The following is a 20,548-nucleotide window of genomic DNA, read 5'->3' as shown; positions in this document are numbered from 1 at the left end:
GGAGTGTTTACAAGGATAATGGCTTCTTATTAATACGTTTTGGTCATACGTGTATTTGTTTGGTCATACTTTATTCTCTTAAAGTGAACCTTTTGCACATAACATACACACACACACATACACACTGGAAGCCGCCATTTTGTAGGCTCAGCCTGTATGTGGGCCACATTAATCTACACGAATATAAAAATCTGGTCCTACTGCCCATAGCAATCAATCAGAATTCATCTTATATCTTTCCAGAAAAGCTTCCGGTTGCTATAGGCAACAATGACAGTTCTGATAAGTGAGGCCTACTATGTCGACCCATCTGTAGTAACAAACTGCTAGCCAACATGGGCTATGTTCACACTGTGTTCCTAGATGTTTGGTACATGCGCAGGTTTAGCTTCCAGCGCATATGGTGAACATGGCTATAGGCCCCCATTGTCTTGGCATAGAATTAAAGGGTGTCCATTTTGCCTCTCTGGGGTGGTATGTCTAAAATGAACTTTTCTTTACAGCGGGCTATCAAAACAAAAATCACACTTTACATCCGAACCAATGGCTGACATGCCGCTGTATGGCTATACTTGGGAGGTATAGATCCGCTTCTATTCCCATATCAAATAGCATGATATGGTATGAACATGGCCTTAGAGGGGTTTGTCTCAGGGAACAAAATGGCAAAGATGCTCATGGCAACCAACCCGATTCCATGTTTCAATGTTGCTTAAAAAAATGAAAGCTTATTGGTTGCTTACCCTATGAGACAGTTCTAATACGTGACTGGTGTGGATCTAAAAATCGTTGCCCCCCTGCCTTTCAAAAAAGTGTACATGATGGGTGCTCATATAGACGCTATAGACATAATGATGATTGTGCTGCTTTGACCAAGGATATGTGCACCATCTTGTGATGAGTCATTGAGAGGTGTCAGAAGAGATTATTGGTTTGGATGGTCAACGAGCCAAGACCCCAAGTCCTTTTTGGGCTAATGCCGACCCTAGATGGGCCCTCTGATCCATGGCTGCACTATACCCAGTGTAGCTGAATTTATCTTGTCATATTGTGCATCCTCCAGGGGGCGTCTCAGGAGATGGCAACGGATTGATTTATTATATGAAAGGGGCAGTCACTGCATACTGGCACCATTAACTTAATGTGAAATCAAAAGGGCACTAGAAAGCAGTAGACAACAATATCTCAATTAAGATGCCTCTAGAAGTTATCCAAGATAAGAAAAACCGAGCTGTCTGCAGGTTATTTCTGGTATCATAGTTCAACCACATTCACCACCAATGGAGCTGGGCTGTAAAACACAACAATGTGGTAGTGTTTCTGGAAGAAAGCCGCCATGTTCTTCTAATCCTGGACAACCATCTTAAAGGGGTACTCCGGTGGAAAACTTTTTTTTTTTTTTTTTCAATCAACTGGTGCCAGAAAGTTAAACAGATTTGTAAATTACTTCTATATAAAAAAAAAATTATCTTAATCCTTCCAGTACTTATTAGCTGCTGAATACTACAGAGGAAATTATTTTCTTTTTGGAACACAGAGCTCTCTGCTGACATCTCTGTCCATTTTAGGAACTGTCCAGAGCAGCATATGTTTGCTATGGGGATTTTCTGCTACTCTGGACAGTTCCTAAAATGGACAGAGATGTCAGCAGAGAGCACTGTGCTTGTGATGTCAGCAGAGAGCTCTGTGTTCCAAAAAGAAAATAATTTCCTCTGTAGTATTCAGCAGACAATAAGTACTGGAAGGATTATGATTTTTTGAATAGAAGTAATTAACAAATCTGTTTAACTTTATGGCACCAGTTGATATATATATATGTTGATATATATATATATATATATATATATCAAAAAGTTTTCCACCAGAGTACCCCTTTAAGGCTAGTGCTACAAATATTTGTGCGATTTGTCTGTCATGGGACTTTACGCGACTAATAATTGCAGATTCGCTGAAAAGGTGCAAACAGGTCACAGTTGCACATGATTTGCATTGAGGTCAAAACTGACAAATTCATATGAAACTCGCAACTTGGATTTCGGATGAATGATGCGCAGCGTCACAGTCCCATTATGTTGCAATGCCACATTGCGTTCTTCATGTTGTTGTGTAGCCCTAACCTACCAATGTATAAGCCCTTTAAAATAATTCTCAAGACAAAACAACTAATCGGGGGAGGGGCATTTCTACGCCTATGGCCTCCTGTAGAGAAAACGGCAACTTAGGACATTTTTCATTGCATCCTTTATCTGTTAATACTGCAACAGTCTAGATTTTTTTTTTTTTGTTCTCTACAAAAGTCATTTGGAAATATAGTAGTTGTGTTGAGATATAAGGGCTACGTGTTCTCTATTATGGAATGTTTACATTAGCAGTAAGGATATTTCATGGCGACGATTGTTCCAGATTCTGGTACTTGGCTTAATTATAACACATAGCACAGAGACATCAAACTAAGACACGCTAGTCATTAGATGTATTTCTTCTTTAAATACCAGTAAGCAAAATATCCCATCCCCCCTAGTGACCCCATAAGGAAAGATGCCCCGAAGAAAGATGGCGGTTTCCGTTTGACAAGGCGGAATGCGTTGGGTAAAACAGCTGACAGGAGAGTGGTGTGGATGTCTCCCAGTACTCTCCGGAATGCATAGCGCTTCTGTATTCTCTCAAAATAGGACTGTAAGTTTGGTCTGCTCCCATCTTCCCAGTGTTTTTTGGAAAGTCCTAAGAACTTGAATCGATGCAACGTGGCTCCCAGAAGGATGTCTGCTAAGGTGAAGGTGCTCCCACAAAGCCACAGCTCACATTTCCGGCCTAAGTAAGAGACAGAACGATTATTTGCATTATGACTATGATATACATGACATATTCTTCTCCATTCACTTCCAAAGCTAAATTTTAAATTTTGTCAGCTCCTTATTCCCACTGTATTCTGGGACCTTATGTTCATACAATGAATCTGTTAAGTGCCCTCTCAAATGAGCACCAATCGTTTCTGAGCCTTTACAAGGCTCAATCAACTGTGAGGCACTTTAAAGGGCCACTTATAGGAGATAAAGTGGGAATCAAAAGTTTGGGCACCCCAGGTAAAAATTTGTATTAATGTGCAAAAAGAAGCCAAGGAAAGATGGAAAATCTCCAAAAGGCATCAATTTACAGATTAGACATTCTTATAATATGTCAACAAAAGTTAGATTTTATTTCCATCATTTACACTTTCAAAATAATAGAAAACTAGAAAATGGCGTCTGCAAAAGTTTGGGCACCCTGCAGAATTTATAGCATGCACTGTCCCCTTTGTTCGGAATGTAATTAAGAAATGGCAGTCATCAGGAACAGTGGAAGTTAACGCAAGATCTGGAAGACCAAGAAGAATATCAGACAGAATAGCTCGCAGGATTGTGAGAAAAACTATTCAAAACCCACGTTTGACTGCACAATCCCTCCAGAAAGATCTGGCAGACACTGGAGTTGTGGTACACTATTCCACTATAAAGAGATACTTGTACAAATATGGTCTTCATGGAAGAGTCATCAGAAGAAAACCTCTTCTACGTCCTCACCACAAAAATCAGTGTTTGAACTTTGCAAATGAACATATAGACAAGCCTGATACATTTTGGAAACAAGTTCTGTGGACCGATGAGGTTAAAATGTAACTTTTTTGCCGGAATGAGCAAAGGTACGTTTGGAGAAGAAGAGGAACAGAATTTAATGAAAAGAACCTCTGTCCATCTGTTAAGCATGGGGGTGGATCAGTCATGCTTTGGGGTTGTATTGCAGCCAGTGGCACAGGGAACATCTCACGAGTAGAAGGAAAAATGGATTCAATAAAATGTCAGCAAATTTTGGATGCTAACTTGATGCCATCTGTGAAAAAGCTGAAGTTAAAGAGAGGATGGCTTCTACAAATGGATAATGATCCTAAACACACCTCGAAATCCACGGGAATTACATCAAGAGGCGTAAACTGAAGGTTTTGCCATGGCCTTCACAATCTCCTGACCTAAACATAATTGAAAATTTATGGATAGACCTTAAAAGAGCAGTGCGTGACAGACAGCCCAGAAATCTCAAAGAACTGGAAGACAATTGTAAGAAAGAACGGGCAAAGATACCTCAAACAAGAATTGAAAGACTCTTGGCTGGCTACAAAACGCATTTACAAGCTGTGATACTTGCCAAAGGGGGCACTACAACATATTAACTCTGCAGGGTGCCCAAACTTTTGCAGACGCCATTTTTTTGTTTTCTATTATTTTGAAGGTGTAAATGATGGAAATAAAATCTAACTTTGGTTGACATATTATAAGAAAGTCTAATCTGTAATTTGATGCCTTTTGGAGATTTTTCCATCTTTCCTTGGCTTCTTTATGCACATTAATACAAATTTTTACCTGTGGTGCCAAAACTTTTGATCCCCACTGTAAGTGTCTGGTCGTGGGGATCCAACCACAGGGGCTCTCTGTGATCTCCTTTATCAGGCCTGACTTACCTGTCGTTGGAGCACAGCGACCCCATACTTCCTGGACAAACGCAAGTGACCGACCGCTCAACCAATCACTGACTGAGGCGAGACATCACTGTGGCTTGTGATTGGCTGAGTGGGCCGTTACTTGTCCAGGAAGGTTAGGGCCAATCTGCTCTGAGGAGGGGTAGATAGGACGGGCCCTGTACAGGAAATTACAGGAGATCCCAATGGATGCCCCCCCCCCCCTCCAATAGGAAAAAGTGTCTAAAAAGTTCAGTTACCTGGACTACCCCTTTAAATTATTTGTCGGACGCACAATACTTATTTACAATTTGCAGCTAATACTAATATTAATGGCTGCACAAAAGAACCAATGAGCCAGCAAACAAGTTTGTTTTTGTGCTGGCCTTTTTAGACATGACACTATTAGGAACAAGCTTTGCTAGGAAAACTCATCGAGTAGACAATTGGCCTGTGTAAAAGGTGTTTGCCCATCCGTAGGCAGTTGTATCGGGGTTCTTGCCCCTCCTCAGTATAGAGCAGGGTGTTGGCTGGCTAATGAGAGGCTTTTAGGTTTGACATATAATTCCAATCATGTTTTCAGGCTTTTTAGAGTTCCCCTGTCATTTAAAAAAAACTAAAAACAACAACTTTTGACATGTCAATAAGCTCCTCACTGCTTTACTTCCCGGGTTCACAACAATCTTTGTCTTACAGCTCCATTATAAGTATATAAGGCAGCAAGACAAAGATCACAGAGAGCCTGGAAGTAATGCATGCTACCACATGCTTATCACTGCTCATTCTCCTGATTCGTGGGGGTCTCAGTACTGAGACCACAACAGATCAAAAAGTCTCATAAAACATTTCATATGTTGTTGTTTTTTTTTTTTTTTTTTAAACTAACAGGTACACTATCCCACAATGATGTGTAGGGAAGCTACTGCCTGTAAGTGGCGGTGTAGAGCAAGTTCTTTTTCTTGTGGACATGAGTTAGTTTGCCTACTGGTTTCCATAGAGCATTGCAGTTTTTAAGACTCTATATGCCAAGTTTGGCGTTCTCCTCAAGGAGGCACACTACCTCCTAGTCCTATGATTTGGAAGGAAAATGATTTGGTTAACATCAATACAAGATATGTAATTTGCAATGCAATGTCACCTTAAAGGGGTCATCCACTTTGCATAATTCCTACTTGATAAAAGGGTTCCTTCACAATATGCTAACCGCATATTGTCAATCCACTGTTCTGGCCGCCAGAGGGCTTATCTCTCCTTTAATGGCTGCCGGGAATATCCTATAGAGCCTGTCTTGAGCGGTCAGTACAAATAGTGCGCAGATCACACAGATCAACGCAGTTCAACAGAACGGCACTGATCTGTATGAGGAATCATATGATTACTCATACAAGTCCCCCTAAGGGAACTAATAAAGATTAAAGGGGTTATCCACCATAAGGTAATTTTAGTACGTACCTGGCAGACAGTAATGGACATGCTTAGGAAGGATCTGCGTTTGTCTTGGGGCTAAATGGCTATGTCATGAGATTACCATAACACTGTGGCTAGCTTTTTGTGAACTGGTATTTCCTGTTTGAGTCTTCTTCTTTGCCTACAAATCCCATTTTCCTCCCTCCCACACATCAGCCACCCCACCCATTGAAACATAAATGAGCTGCATCCATTCAAAAGACCTGTGGTTTTCAATCAGGGTGCCTACAGCTGTTGCATTAGTTGCAGATTGATCTCCCTCCCACCAAGCGTTCGCTTGTCATCAGCTGACTAGTGAGTCAGGTCTCGGCCGCATTGCAAGCTGGGAAAAATCTGAAACAACAGTCATTTTGTATGCTGTTAAAAATAAATATTGGGTAAAACAGTTATAAAAAAAAATAAAAAATATTGGGGTGAAAATCACAGAAGAATTGTGAGAAAACCGTCACACACAGGTACAGACACTATATTATGAACTACACTAACTTTACAAAAATTCCTGGAATACCCCTTTAAAAATATCTAAGAATGGTTTTACACATATAAATGAACCCCTTCCATACTAAAAGTTTAAATCACCCCTTTCCCCATTAAAATTAAATGGGGGAGATATATCAAAACCTGTCCAGAGGAGTTGCTGAGTTGCCCATAGCAACCAATCAGATCGCTTCTTTTCATTTTTCAGAGGCCTTTTCAGAAATGAAAGAAGCGATCTGATTGGTTGTTATGGGCAACTCAGCAACTTTTCATCTGGACAGATTTTGATAAATCTCCCCCAATGTGTGTATGTATGTATGTATGTTCCTGCATCACTTCCAAATGGCTGAAAATATGTCGATATAACTTGGTACACATGTTACTTATATGTCAACTACAAACATAGGATAGATAAATTAACCCTTACCCACCCACATTTGCGAGGGTCGGGTGTTTGTTTACAGTCCCATGAAAGTCTATGGGAAATGTTTGTTCCAGCATAACTTCTAAATGGCTGGAGATATTTTGATGAAACGTAGTACACGTTACTTTTATGTCAAATAAAAATATATGATAGTTAAATTAACCCTAAACTACCTCCTTATGTGAAGGATGAGGTTTTTGTCTTTAGTCCCATGCAAGTATATAGGACTTCTAGTACCTTACTCCAAGCTCTGCTCTGCATCTCCTGGTGAGTGCGTCAGTGCGGCCACACCCTTCCCGCATGCCACACCCCATCTTGCAAAGCCACACCCACCATTGAAGCCACACCCCTTTTATTTCCTACCAAGTTATGCCCACTTCCACAAAACCACGCCTTCTTCTATTTTTGGCCTACAATCTCTTCATCGCAACTCAGCCCAACCTGAGGATGGGATATGAGGATGACATATGAGGAGGAGATAGGAGGACGTGATATGAGGATGGAATATGAGGTCTGGATATGAGGTTGGGATATGTGGATGGGATATGAGGTCGGGATATGAGGTTGGGATATAAGGACGGGATATGACGACAAAATATGAGGACATCAAATGAGGATGGGATAGGAGGAAGAGCTATGAGGTCGGGATATGAGGACGGGATATTAGGCGGGATATGAGGTCGGGACAGGAGGTCGGGACATGAGGTCAGGACAGAAGGTCAGGACAGGAGGTCGGGACAGGAGGACAGGATAGGAGGTCGGGATATGAGGAAAGGTATATGAGGAAAGGGATATGATGACAAAATATGAGGATTGGATACAGTGGCGTACCAAGGGGGGGGCGAGAGAGGGGGCTCTGCATATACTGCACCTATAGGGAATGGGGGGAGAGGGGGGGTACTCTGCATATACTGTACCTATAGGGAAGGGGGGGAGGAGAGGGAGGTGCTCTGCATATACTGTACCTATAGGGAAGGGGGGAGAGGGCGGGTGCTCTGCATATACTGTACCTATAGGGAAGGGGGGGAGGGCTCTGCATATACTGTACCTATAGGGAAGGGGGGGAGAGGGGGGGCTCTGCATATACTGTACCTATAGGGAAGGGGGGGGAGAGGGGGGAGGTGCTCTGCATATACTGTACCTATAGGGAAGGGGGGAGAGGGGGGCTCTGCATATACTGTACCTATAGGGAAGGGGGAGAGAGGGGGTGCTCTGCATATACAGTACCTATAGGGATCGGGGGGAGAGGGGGGTGCTCTGCATATACTGTACCTATAGGCAAGGGGGGGGGGGAGGGGGTGCTCTGCATATACTGTACCTACAGGGAAGGGGGGAGAGGGGGGGTGCTATGCATATACTGTACCTATAGGGAAGGGGGGGAGAGGGGGTGCTCTGCATATACCTATGGGAAAGGGAGGGAGAGGGGGTGTAGCTCTGCATATACCTATGGGGAAGGGGGGTGTAGCTCTGCATATACCTATGGGGAAGAGGGGGGGTGTAGCTCTGTATATACCTATGGGGAAGGGGGGTGTAGCTCTGCATATACCTATGGGGAAGAGGGGGGGGTGTAGCTCTGCATATACCTATGGGGAAGAGGGGGGTGTAACTCTGCATATACCTATGGGAAAGAGGGGGGGGGTGTAACTCTGCATATACCTATGGGAAAGAGGGGGGGAGTGTAACTCTGCATATACCTATGGGAAAGAGGGGGTGTAGCTCTGCATATACCTATGGGAAAGAGGGGGGTTGTAACTCTGCATATACCTATGGGAAAGAGGGGGTTACCTGGCTACCTACCTACCTGCCCTTTTACTGTGCAGGACACCAAGGAGGGCATTATTACAGTTTGTGGGCCTATAGATGGGAAGATTGTGTAGAGGAGGGGAGGGAACTAAAAAAAATGCAGAGTCTGACATGTTTTTCCTGCAGATGTTAAGAGAACCACATGGCGGTCTTATCCGGACGGAGAAGAAAAGGAAAGAGGACGCCGCTGATCAGAAAAGACGTAATTGTGAGTCCCAAAATGTAACTGTAATCACTTATATGGTATACACATCCTGTGTACAGCTGATATCTACCGCCATATGGTCCTGTATATAATCACTTATATTGTATACAGATCCTGTATAGTATACTGGTCTGTGTATAGTGGTTTTATTCAGTACAGCATGGCGGTATTATCCAGTTATTGTGTGGTGGTATATATTTACTCCTTGTATACCAGTATTATTGGTCATTGAAATTCACCTACATTAAAGTGTTTCTTACATATATACATTTTAATTTATTGTGTGTGTGATTTGGGTGGAATAGGAACGTGGCAGAAGATTAACGAGCTGCAGAGCCTAGCAGGGGCCCTTGCCTTTTTTTTGGTCCGGGGGCCCTGAGTGTTGTCAGTCCGCCCCTGGGGGGAGGTGAGGGAGGGGGTGTAATTAAGGGGTGTGTGTGTGGGGGGTGCCAAACAAAGGATCTGCCCTGGGTGCCAAAGGCTCTAGGTACGCCCCTGATGGGATATGAGGATGAGATATGGAAGCTGAGGTCAGGATATGAGGACAGGATTTTAGGCAGGCTATGAGGTCAGGCTATGAGGATGGAATATGAGGTTGGGATATGTGGATGGGATATGATGACAAAATATGAGGACAGGATATGAGGATGAGATATGAGGTCGGGATATGAGGACAAGATTTTAGGCAGAATATGAGGTCGGGCTATGAGGATGGGATAAGAGGACGGGATATGTCAATGGGATAGGAGGACAGGATCTAAGGACGGGATAGGAGGACGGGATATGAGGAAAGGGATATGGGGATGGAATATGAGGTCGGGATATGATGGGATATGATGACAAAATATGAGGATGGGATATGAGGATGAGATATGGAAGCTGAGGTCGGGATATGAGGACAGGATTTTAGGCGGGATATGAGGTTGTGCTATGAGGATGGAATATGAAGTCGGGATATGTGGATGGGATATGAGGACGGGATATGAGGAAAGGGATATAAGGATGGGAAATTAAGACAAGTACTTCCTCCTATGTTACTTTTCCTCCCCCACAAGGATTAGGTAGGAAAAACCGGACAACGCCGGGTTTTGGTATTGCTACGTGCGGAATTAACATTATTTATCCCCCATGGTGAAGGGCATAAGGGCGGCCCCGCACGGATAAGGACGGCCCGATAAGGGAACCTATCCCTAGGAATTCCTGAATACGCTCTATGATACAGGCCAGTATAGGGATAGGATCTCTATCTCACTCAGTTTCCCTGCTTGCATTGGGTAAAGAAAAAATAATAAACATATAAGCATTTGATCAGGTTCCAGAGCTGGACAATCATGTAATGAACACGGTGCACATCCAGAACTAATGCTTAGTAAAGATGGTCACAAACCAGGATAAATGATCAACGGAACTTAGAAACAATGGTCACCTAACAAAAGTACAGTAAATAGGGGGTGTCTAACCAGATCACATGTTATATTGGAGTGTGATACAACAACCAAACATATAGGAATATATAAATGCATAGACCCCAGTCAGCAATGATAGAACAAATGCACAACTTAGATCTGGCTTCAAATAAATGTCACCATATCATGTCTCAATGCTCAGATAAATGCAATGTACAGTGGTCCCTCAAGTTACAATATTAATTGGTTCTGGGACACCATTGTATGTTGAAACCATTGTATGTTGAGTCCATAACTCTATGGAAACCTGGTAATTGGTTCTGAAGCCACCAAAATGTCATTCAAAAATAGGAAAAAGTGAGGATTAAAGAAACATAAGTAGATAACTAATATAGAGAAAGCAAATCATTACATATTAAAGTAAGAAAGAGCTTCTGGGAGCTGTAAATCACTGTCTGTGTCAGTGTTCCCCAACCAGGGTGCCTCCAGCTATTGCAAAACTACAACTCCCAGCATACCCGGACAGCCGAAGGCTGGCCGGGCATGCTGGGAGTTGTAGTTTTGCAACAGCTGGAGGCGCCCTGGTTGGGAAACACTGGTCTATGTAGAGGACAGGAGTTTCTTCAGGGTCCTGTACAGTAAACGCAATTTCCTAAAAAAGCAAAATGGAGCCGCCTTTACTTGGTGTCCAAAGGAGCAGCTAACTGTGACATAGGTTAAGAGTAGTACTGAACATGTAATACCTCCCTGTATTGTAGGGGGCACTACCAGACAGGAATTCAGTGCATGCACTTCAGTACTACAGTGCACGCGCTAATACAGGGGTTTTACCAGTGAATGTCCATTCTGATTGGTCGGTTCTTCCAGCCATTGACACGTTTTGCAGATCTGGACTGTCGGTTGCATTGTATGTTGAGTTTGGTTTCAAGTTACAATGGTCCAGAAAAGACCATTGTATGTTGAGGCCATTGTAAGTTGAGGGATCACTGTAATTACAAACCATAATACTCATCTACTGGCAATGCATGTTGAATGCAGAAAGTCTCTAATGCGTTTCAAGCCCCAATGCTCATCAGGGGACAATGAGGGGCTGAATGATCTAGCTGAATGACAATCTATGGATGGCCGATGGTATGCGGCAAGGATGGAAGCTGTGAGTAGAGATGAGCGAACTTACAGTAAATTCGATTCGTCACGAACTTCTCGGCTCGGCAGTTGATGACTTTTCCTGCATAAATTAGTTCAGCTTTCCGGTGCTCCGGTGGGCTGGAAAAGGTGGACTCTTTCCTAGCAATGTATCCACCTTTTCCAGCCCACCGGAGCACCTGAAGGCTGAACTAATTTACGCAGGAAAAGTCATCAACTGCCGAGCCGAGAAGTTCGTGACGAATCGAATTTACTGTAAGTTCGCTCATCTCTGGCTGTGAGGAAGGCCATGCTGCATTAGTACCTATACTCACCTGGATGACAAATGACATTAAATCCATTGTATTTTTATGATAAGTCTGCAGTACCCCACTGTTAGGTCACTTGCAGCATTTTTCTTGTTATTTTTTATGTTCTTTTTTCTGGGCCGTATGGATCCATTTTAAAAACAAAACAAACCTCTAATACAGGTCTGCAGAGGAGGTGCAAAAATGAAAAATGGCCCTGTCCTAAAGAGGTTAATATGCCATAAATGCTCAATAATGGATTACCCTTTTTAAATGACAAATGCAGCTCTGCAATATCCAACCCATACATAAGTATACTGAACAGCCTGCAGTGTGTGTCAGGTCAGAGAGTACAAATGGGAATGTACATTAATAATACAGGAAGAGGATTGTGCGGGATAAAAAAAGAACAGAGAAACAGATATCACCAACAAGGTCAAAATCTGCGCGGTGAATTATCGGACGTCATGGTGCAAATGCGATACTAGATGTTAAGTGGTGAAGGTACCAGAAGTGAAAGAAAGATAGAAGACAAGACAGGATCTACTACATAACACAGAAGCATTCTTTAGGCTGCCCGCACTTGTAGATTTTTTTGTTTTAGGGAAGGGTCCCACATTGCGTATATGCAGTATATTGCACACTGTGCCAAATCTGGTGCGCAGTGGGAAAAAAGGCTGCATATTCTCTTACGAGCAGATACACAGGGCTACCAGGCGGCAGCCCTTTGTGTGCAGTGAGGTATTGAGGCGTACCAGCGCCTCACAATCATGTTGGCCCGCAGGCCCGCCTCCAAACCTCACTATGCACACAGGGCTGCCGCGGGTAGCTTAAACGCTAGGGTGACCACGTGTCCCGGATCGCCCGGGACAGTCCCGCATTTGGAGAGTCTGTCCCGGGTCCTGGTCACCCTCATTCCGGGACAATGCAGTGTCCCGGAATGATTTGAGTCCGTGAGCCGCCGTCCGCCGACCGTGGGGGAAGAGGAAGCCTCGTCCCCGGAGCTGCTGGAGAGCGGCAGCCGTGGATATGATCTGTACTCCGGCGTATAGGGGGCGCTGCAGCCACAGGTGTGTGTGATCTGTCCACCCCACTTGTTTGTGCTGTATACACAGGGAACATGAACCACAGAGCGTGAGGTCGGCCTGCAGAAGGCGCTGCATTGACAGGTGTGTAGTGCGCACTATCCTTGTGCCCCAGGTTTTTATTATACAGGAGGTGGTGTGTGTATGTAGAGGGTATATATCACCAAACCCCAGGGCCGTAGCCCGGGGTGCAAAACACCTCTGTTTATTTCTCCCCAGAAATATATAAAACATAACTTTTATTGTATATCTTAAAAAATTATAATAAACCCATTAATGTGATATTAAAATTGTAGTGCCAAGTGGGATGGTATGAGTATGTTCTGAGCAGTTTGCTCTTAGTATCTAGGGTTCGGCAGAAACCCAATATCCCTTACGAGGCACTATGTTAAAACACTAAATTGCCGCCTCTACATGTTTCGCCGTCTCCACAGCGTTTTCAAGAGGCAAAGTGTGGCAACACAGGTTGCCACACTTTGCCTCTTGAAAACGCCGTGGAGATGGCGAAACATGTAGAGGTCAGGAAACACTGTCAGGAAACACTGTCCCAATAACAATAAGCTAATGACTGCACCTCCTTAAAGGGGTACTCCAGCGCTAAACATCTTATCCCCTATCAAAAGGATAGGGGATAAGATGTAAGATCGCGGGGATCCCGCCGCTGGGGACCCCCGCGATCTCTCCTGCACCCTCGTTTTTCAGCTCTACAGATCGAGGATGGCTCTGTGGCTGAAGACGGGCTGTGCAGGGGACGGAGTATCGTGATGTCATGGCTCCACCCCTCGTGATGTCACGCCCCATCCCCTCAATGCAAGTCTATGGGAGGGGGTGTGTGAATGTTATACACTGAGGAGCGTGTCTGCCTAACATACACCCCCGACTATATCATTCCGCCCATCACCTGATAACCACTCACATTATTAAAAATAAGTTCACGCCCATCTGACTGATTCTCTCAATTGTCAGACAAACTAGGAATTCTCATATCTCTGGAACAGGAGGACGTATCAAAAAACTTTAAAAAGGTATGTGATCAGAGTACTTTAAGGTATTTAAAGGAGATGTCCGGCACTTTTTCTATTCCGTCCTGCCCGGGCTGCAAAAAAAAGACAAAACAAACTTTCATGTACCTCCATATGTTCTCCCGGAGCTCCGCAACAGCTGATCGGTCGGCCGGGCTATATACTTTCTACTTCCTTTAGCCCGGTACGTCACTTGACGCTTCAGCCTATCACCAGCCGAGGCGGGACATCGTTGGGGCCGGTCATAGGCTGAAGCGTCGTGTGACGTATCGGGCTAAAGGAAGTAGGAAGTAAACAGCCCGGCCGACCAATCAGCTGTTGCGGAGCTCCGGGAGAACATATGAAGGGAAGTGTAAGTTTGTTTTGTCTTTTTTTGCAGCCCGGGCAGGATGGAATAGAAAAAGTCTGCACCGGACATCTCCTTTAATGGCAATGCAAGGCCACAGGTCCTCTTTAACACAATCTGTAACCTGCTCCATCAGATGATCCCTCTTTTTTTATCTAAATTCCATAACATGTTTCCACTGCTCCCTAAAGGGTTAGTACAATTTGGCAGACATTTTTTGTTTTATTTAAATGCATAAAATGAAGCAACTTTCCAAACAATGTTGACTAAAAATCTCTTACCATTATGTGTATATAGCTCTGACTCTGCAGTCATGATTTAGGGTGTGTTCACATATGCCTATTTTGCTGCAGATTTTCCACAGCAGATTTTATTTAAGCGGGTTCTGCTGCACTGTGCCCACTACAGAAATTAAAATTCTGGACTACGACAAAAGAGTGGACATCAATAGTGACAGAACCGGTCCATGCAGTCCTAATGCTGATGGATTTTGAGGGCCACATCTGGAATATCCACATGAAATATCTCCGGGCAGATGTTACATAGTGAGAACATAGGCTAAGTCAACGATAAAATCAGCAGCAGAAAATCTGCTGATAAATACAAGTGTGAACATACCCTTAATGTTTCCTGCATATTTGCCCCATTAGTCTTTTTAATAATCGGTGGGGATCTCAGCACTGAGACTCCGACTGATCAAAACTTATGGCATGTGTTTGTGACATGTCAAAAGTTTATCTGGAGATATATTTCATCTAGCTGTCAGCTGAATAAACCTTAATCTGGCAACACTCCTTCCCAATCCCAATATACATGCATGCTCACCTCAGCCAAGTGTGTATGTGTTCTGAATGGCGAGAGGGAAGAAAATCTGATTCCAGACATTTTCCTGAGAACAAAAGGATTGGGCAAATTTTTTGGCCCGATTGCAGAAAATGCTGCTGGCGGTCAGTGTTGTCTTCCCGCTATGTGCACTCTAAAGTTTTCTGCCAGATGGAAGATCCGCTGATCACGATGCCACGGCTCAGCCAATCAGCAACTTTTCTACAAACATGCAATAAACTTTAGAACACCGGCTTTCGGCCATTGTGTCTTCCCCCTCTTTTTGCTACCCTGAATATCTGCAATTAGCTCATTTCCATACGGAAAAAAAAACTTGCTCTACAGCGCCACCTAGTGGAGGTAGCCTCTCTTCAAACCAGTGTACGACACTTAAAGGAAAACTGTCAGCATGCTCCCCCCGCACTAACCGGTGGTACTGGCTGATAGTGTGGGGGACGCTGATCAGTTTGATGCTTACTTTGCCCGGATCCACCTCCCCTCCCTCCGCCTCTCCCTCTTCATTACAGAGCAGGGAGAAGAGGGAGAGGCAGAGGGAGGGGAGGAATATTGATGAGCTGGGTGGCGTTGCGGCTGGCGGTGGTGACGTCAGAGTGCCAGTTAACACCGTCTGCCTCAGCCAGTTTTCCTTTAAAAGGACCTTAAAATATGATTTGGTTCCCCAAAGGGGGCAGTTACCCATCTGTAAGCAGGCAAGTAGGGATAAGTGAAGCAAAATACTTGCTCGACCTTTACTGTGGAATCAATGGTGGAGTTCCCCTTTAAGAAGATGCATCCCTATACTGTAAATGATTACTAAGCATTATCAAGCAATTATTAGGCTTCCTGATATACAGGAGAATATAGTTTGTTTCTATGCTCAGGGGGTAGCAACGGGGTAATGGAAGGGGGAGGGGTCGCTTCTAGATGAGATGGGAGAATGGCTGCTTATGAGACTCAGAAAAGGTCACATCAATTATTAATTTGCTTTCAGTGCATTAAGGTGGGAGGGGGGGGGGGGGGGGAGGTAAAAGCATATCAGGTATATCAGGGGGCCGGGGATGTCTAGCTGCTGACCCTAAGAACAGTGATTATTGCACCCACTAATTGTCCATCCTTCTCCTGCACCCATTTTCCTCATCAGGGGGCTGTATAATAGTGAGTGCCATAAAGGAACACTGTATTACACTTAGTACAACAGCTTAGGACATGTTCTCCCCTTTAAAGGGGTACTCCACTGCTAGACATCTTATCTTCTATCCAAAAGGATAGGGGATAAGATGTCTGATCGCGGGGTCCCGCTGCTGGGGCCCCCTGCAATCTCCCGCAGCAGTGGTCGTGACATCACGGCCACGCCCCCTCCATTCATATCTATGGGAGGGGGCATGGCGCCGACATGCCCCCTCCCATAGACATGAATGGAGGGGCATGGCGTGACATCACGAGGGGCGTGGCCATGACGTCACGATCACGGCCTCTGGCTCCGAGCATTCTAAACAAAATGTTCAGAACACTGTATGCTGTGGCATTGTGTATTGTGCGGTTTCCTCTCTGCTCACGCTGACTGTTTATTCACTTTGTTATAATGAATAGGAAATTAAAGCAATTATTGATTTTTTCTTCTTTTTTGCCGAGTAGGCTTTGCTAATTAAAATGGTTTTTGTTCTGTTCAATACATTGATTCCAGCTGTGGGCATTCACTTGGTAGCAAAGCCTAGAGAGTTCTGCCTAAATATGAAGCAACAGTTTTAAAAATATAGCATGACGCCACAATATCCAGGAATACGTTGGCAGGCCACAGTTATTTATTTATCAAATATGGCGGACCATTGTATCAATAAAGCCCTTTATGCCTTCTGTCTCAACCCCATTCCTCGTACTTTGTAAGCTCTCAAGAGCAGGGCCCTCACTCCTTCTGTTTGAATATTATTTTGTCTGATACTTTTATTTGTAACCCAAATTTGTACCCCAAGTTTTTTTCTGCTGTATACTGAAAAAAGCACAAATGGCCAGTGACTCTGCTCAGGCCATTGAAATGAATGGCAGCCCCTAGGCTCCATAAAAGTGGCTTCCCGTTTTCGGCAGGTTGCAGATAGATACAACTGATGAAAGCCCTGACAAAGCCTGAACCTAGCCTGTTTTGTGTATTACACTATGTATTAGGGGTTAAATATCTGCATATTGTGTAATGGTTAAATATCTGCATATAGCATCAGATGACTGGAATAATTGGTCACATGACACGCTCCCTAGCTAAGTTGTAGTCCAACCTCATCATTCTGGCTTTTGCCAGTGTAGTGTGAGGTGGTCTACCAGGTCTTCTCCAGTTGGGAAGATCAGTTTAGTTAGTTCTACCACATAGCACTGTACAGAGTTTTGAGATTTCCCCTAAAAAGTATTTTTCATTCCACGCTGTGAGGGCATCATGCTGTATGTTAAAGCTCCAAGAAGGGGTATCTACTAGCCAAAGAAGGAGAAAGCTGAACAAGGACCCCTCTGCGTTCATAATTCTCTTCTGTGACCTACGGTCGGAGTTGGTGCAGTATGGCTCAACATGTCACAGAAGTTCTTCAGCATACACCCCTTAGTACCCATAGTACCTGTGAGTAAAAGTATCTGTAGACCCTTGACAGTAGAGCAGTGACGCTTTCATCCAAGAAGTCGGAGCTTCAGATGGTATCTCAGTTTCAATAGCTCTTTTACTGAATACTTGGTAGAAACAGCATATAAAATAAAATAAAATAAACACTACCAACTTTATCCAGTCCATCATTGATATCAAATGGAAAAGCCATTACAGTCTTCTCAGTATGGACATCACATCTCTGTAAACTATCATTGACCACCAGCTTGGCATTTCGTCTGTCTCCCACTTCCTGAAGAAAGGCCCCACCATGCCATCCCTACAACAACTATTCATCCTGGACAGCATTTTATTTATTCTCCAACATAAGATATTTTAATTAAATGAAAAGATCTTCAAACAATGCTGTGGGACCGCGATGGGGAGCCGTTTTGTACCCAGCCTGGCAAATCTGTTCATGGGCCACTTTGAAGAAACCACAATCTACCCACATGATCTATTCAAGCACTGCATACTATACAAAAGATACATCAACGACATCTTCATTATCTGGGACAGAACCAAAGAGGACCTCACTTCATTCTTCCAGTCACTGAACAACAATTCCTGGAACATCAATTTCACCTACAATCATTCCTATACCAGCATTGAATTGTGGCAGAGGGTGTGATGCAGGGCAGATGGAATTACCCTGGGGACAGATGGCATTAACCCCTTGTATTTGTGATGCCAGGGCATGGTTTATCCTCAATACCACTCGAAGGTATACCGCTGGATCTTGGGCTAGGCACGGGGACACTTATGAATCCGACGCCAAGTTACGGAACAATGGTAGTTTTACTGAATTAGACAGGTGGAATAGTCTATATAGCTTAGCCAGGCCCACGGAGGTGACCAGTGACTTCAGAGACCTTAGGGCTTGCTGGGACTTGTAATCGACTGGGACAATTCTGATGCAGGCCACGCTGACTGAAGACAGTTTGACTTGACTGACTATACCTAGTTTGTAGCTTACCAACTCTGACTTGGACCTGGAGGTAGTGGACTTGTAGACTTGTGGCTGCTTGACAGACTTTAGGCCTCCTCTGGACTTCAGACACACACCTAGGATTTGACTGCACAGTGGTTCAGAGAGAGAGAGAGAGAGAGAGCAGAGGCTCCAACCAGGGCTCATATGGGGGAGACTCTAAAGGGTCCCATAGGTCACCGTTCGGTCACATGGTCACTGACACCTCACTGAGTTACAATCACATGACAGATGTTCTTAAAGCTACAACATTTTATTTACATTACATAGCAAAACAAGAACTATACAAGGGGAACAGATGCAGGGGGGCACGGGGTGACACTGTAGGGAGGCTGCCAGATAGGGCAGCAAGGATACAGGGGTGCAACTCCTCTACTGGGCCACCACAGAATACCTTGACGTCATCATCTACCATAACGCAGACAATCCAATAAAAAACAAAACCTACGTCAAAGCCGTAGACGGAAATAGCTATCTCGACTACAACAGCTGTCACTATGAGAAATTGACTAATAACATTATGTTTGGACAATACAAATGCATCAGACGTAACTGTACCGATGATTCCGACTATCAAGACCAAAGTACCACTCTATACCAGTGATTCAAAGCTACCCACGGTCACTTATCTCCCAAAGCAAGAAGTATTGTCTCAACCCCAGCTAGAAACTTCTCCCCAGAACCCCCGGAGAAACGAAGGAAGAAACTAATAGATCCACACATACATATAACTCTATCACTACTTACAATAGTGACCATAAACTCATCAAAGACATCCTCCATTTTCACTGGAAGACTTTGAAACTTGATCCATTTCTCAAGGACATCCTACTCGTCAAACCCAATATCACCTTCAGAAGAAATTGCTCTCTGAAGAACATCCTCACCCCCAGCAAGTTGAAAACTCACACCAGACAAGCTACACGCCATCCTTGACACTCCAAAAATCACAGGCAGCTTCAGATGTAATAGACCGGGCCGCGAATGCTGTTTAAAACATACGTGAAGAGAGGGTATGGGACGGCACCACCAGCAGTCCGCAACACTGGGGTTAAATAACTTCCTGATAGGGCTAGTGACCGTAGTGAGACATGAAATCTTCAATTAAGTAGGGCAGTGGTGCTAGCATATGAACGAAAATAGACTTGCACTGTAAACCAGGTATGAAGAGAAAAACAGATACTCACCACCAGAAACAAAACTTTATGCTTCTAAATGGATGCGGCCATGGAACTGAGACTTCAGAGAAGCTTGTGCACTCAGAGGATATAACCGGTCATTTTACGCATGTGCGCTTCATCTGGCCTCACTTCACATCATCGAGGATGGCTTTTTATATTCACATGTGAGCAGGTGCAGGTGATCATGTGACTTGCCAGGTGAGCAAAAAAGATAAATAGTGCAAAAAAGAACTAGGACTAAATCAAAAAGAACATACCATAAAGTCAGAGAACGAGGTAAACTATAAAAATACAGCCATATCAATTCTTTCATTAAGTCCGAGCAGACCTTGCGTATCTAAGCGCATTATCCACATAGCTTCAGCCCTCATCAGTCTGGTGTTACGATCCAAAGCAGAATAGGAATGTTTCACAATTTCAAGGCCCCCGAACTTTAACCCCTCACTTTCATGGTTGGGAATCTCTTGCATGTGTTGGATAAACCGGGGAGCACCAATTCCAGTTTTAATGGAGTGGATGTGCTCACGTACCCTAATCCTAAACTGCCTATTAGTTTTGCCTATATAATAGCGTTTGCAGTTACACATGAGAAAATATACAACATGGGTTGTTCGGCACGTAATTAGATCATGAACAGAAGGAGTATTGATATTGTGCTTACATTGGGGACAACTGCCACATTTTTTTTATTTCCTATAGGGAAGGAAGCTGTTAACCAGTTAGTCTTATTCTTTTCCATGGCTTTTGTTTTTTTTATTATTCAGCACTTCACCAAGTGGT

General features: G+C 43.9%; 1 protein-coding gene across 1 annotated transcript in view; it reads right to left on the bottom strand.

The window, feature by feature from the left end:
- Positions 1–2,456: 2,456 nt before the first annotated feature.
- Positions 2,457–20,548, bottom strand: part of GDAP1L1 (ganglioside induced differentiation associated protein 1 like 1) — a 96,000-nt gene continuing 77,908 nt past the window's right edge. Inside the window, exon 6 of the mRNA XM_056547912.1 lies at positions 2,457–2,811. Within this exon, the coding sequence (XP_056403887.1) occupies positions 2,468–2,811 (344 nt within the window). The 3' untranslated portion in view covers positions 2,457–2,467. The remainder of the gene's footprint in view (positions 2,812–20,548) is intronic.

The sequence above is a fragment of the Hyla sarda genome, chromosome 12, assembly GCF_029499605.1.
Source record: "Hyla sarda isolate aHylSar1 chromosome 12, aHylSar1.hap1, whole genome shotgun sequence".
NCBI lineage: Eukaryota > Metazoa > Chordata > Amphibia > Anura > Hylidae > Hyla > Hyla sarda.
The sequence above is the reverse complement of the archived record's forward strand: the minus strand, read 5'-3'. Positions and strand labels throughout refer to the sequence as shown.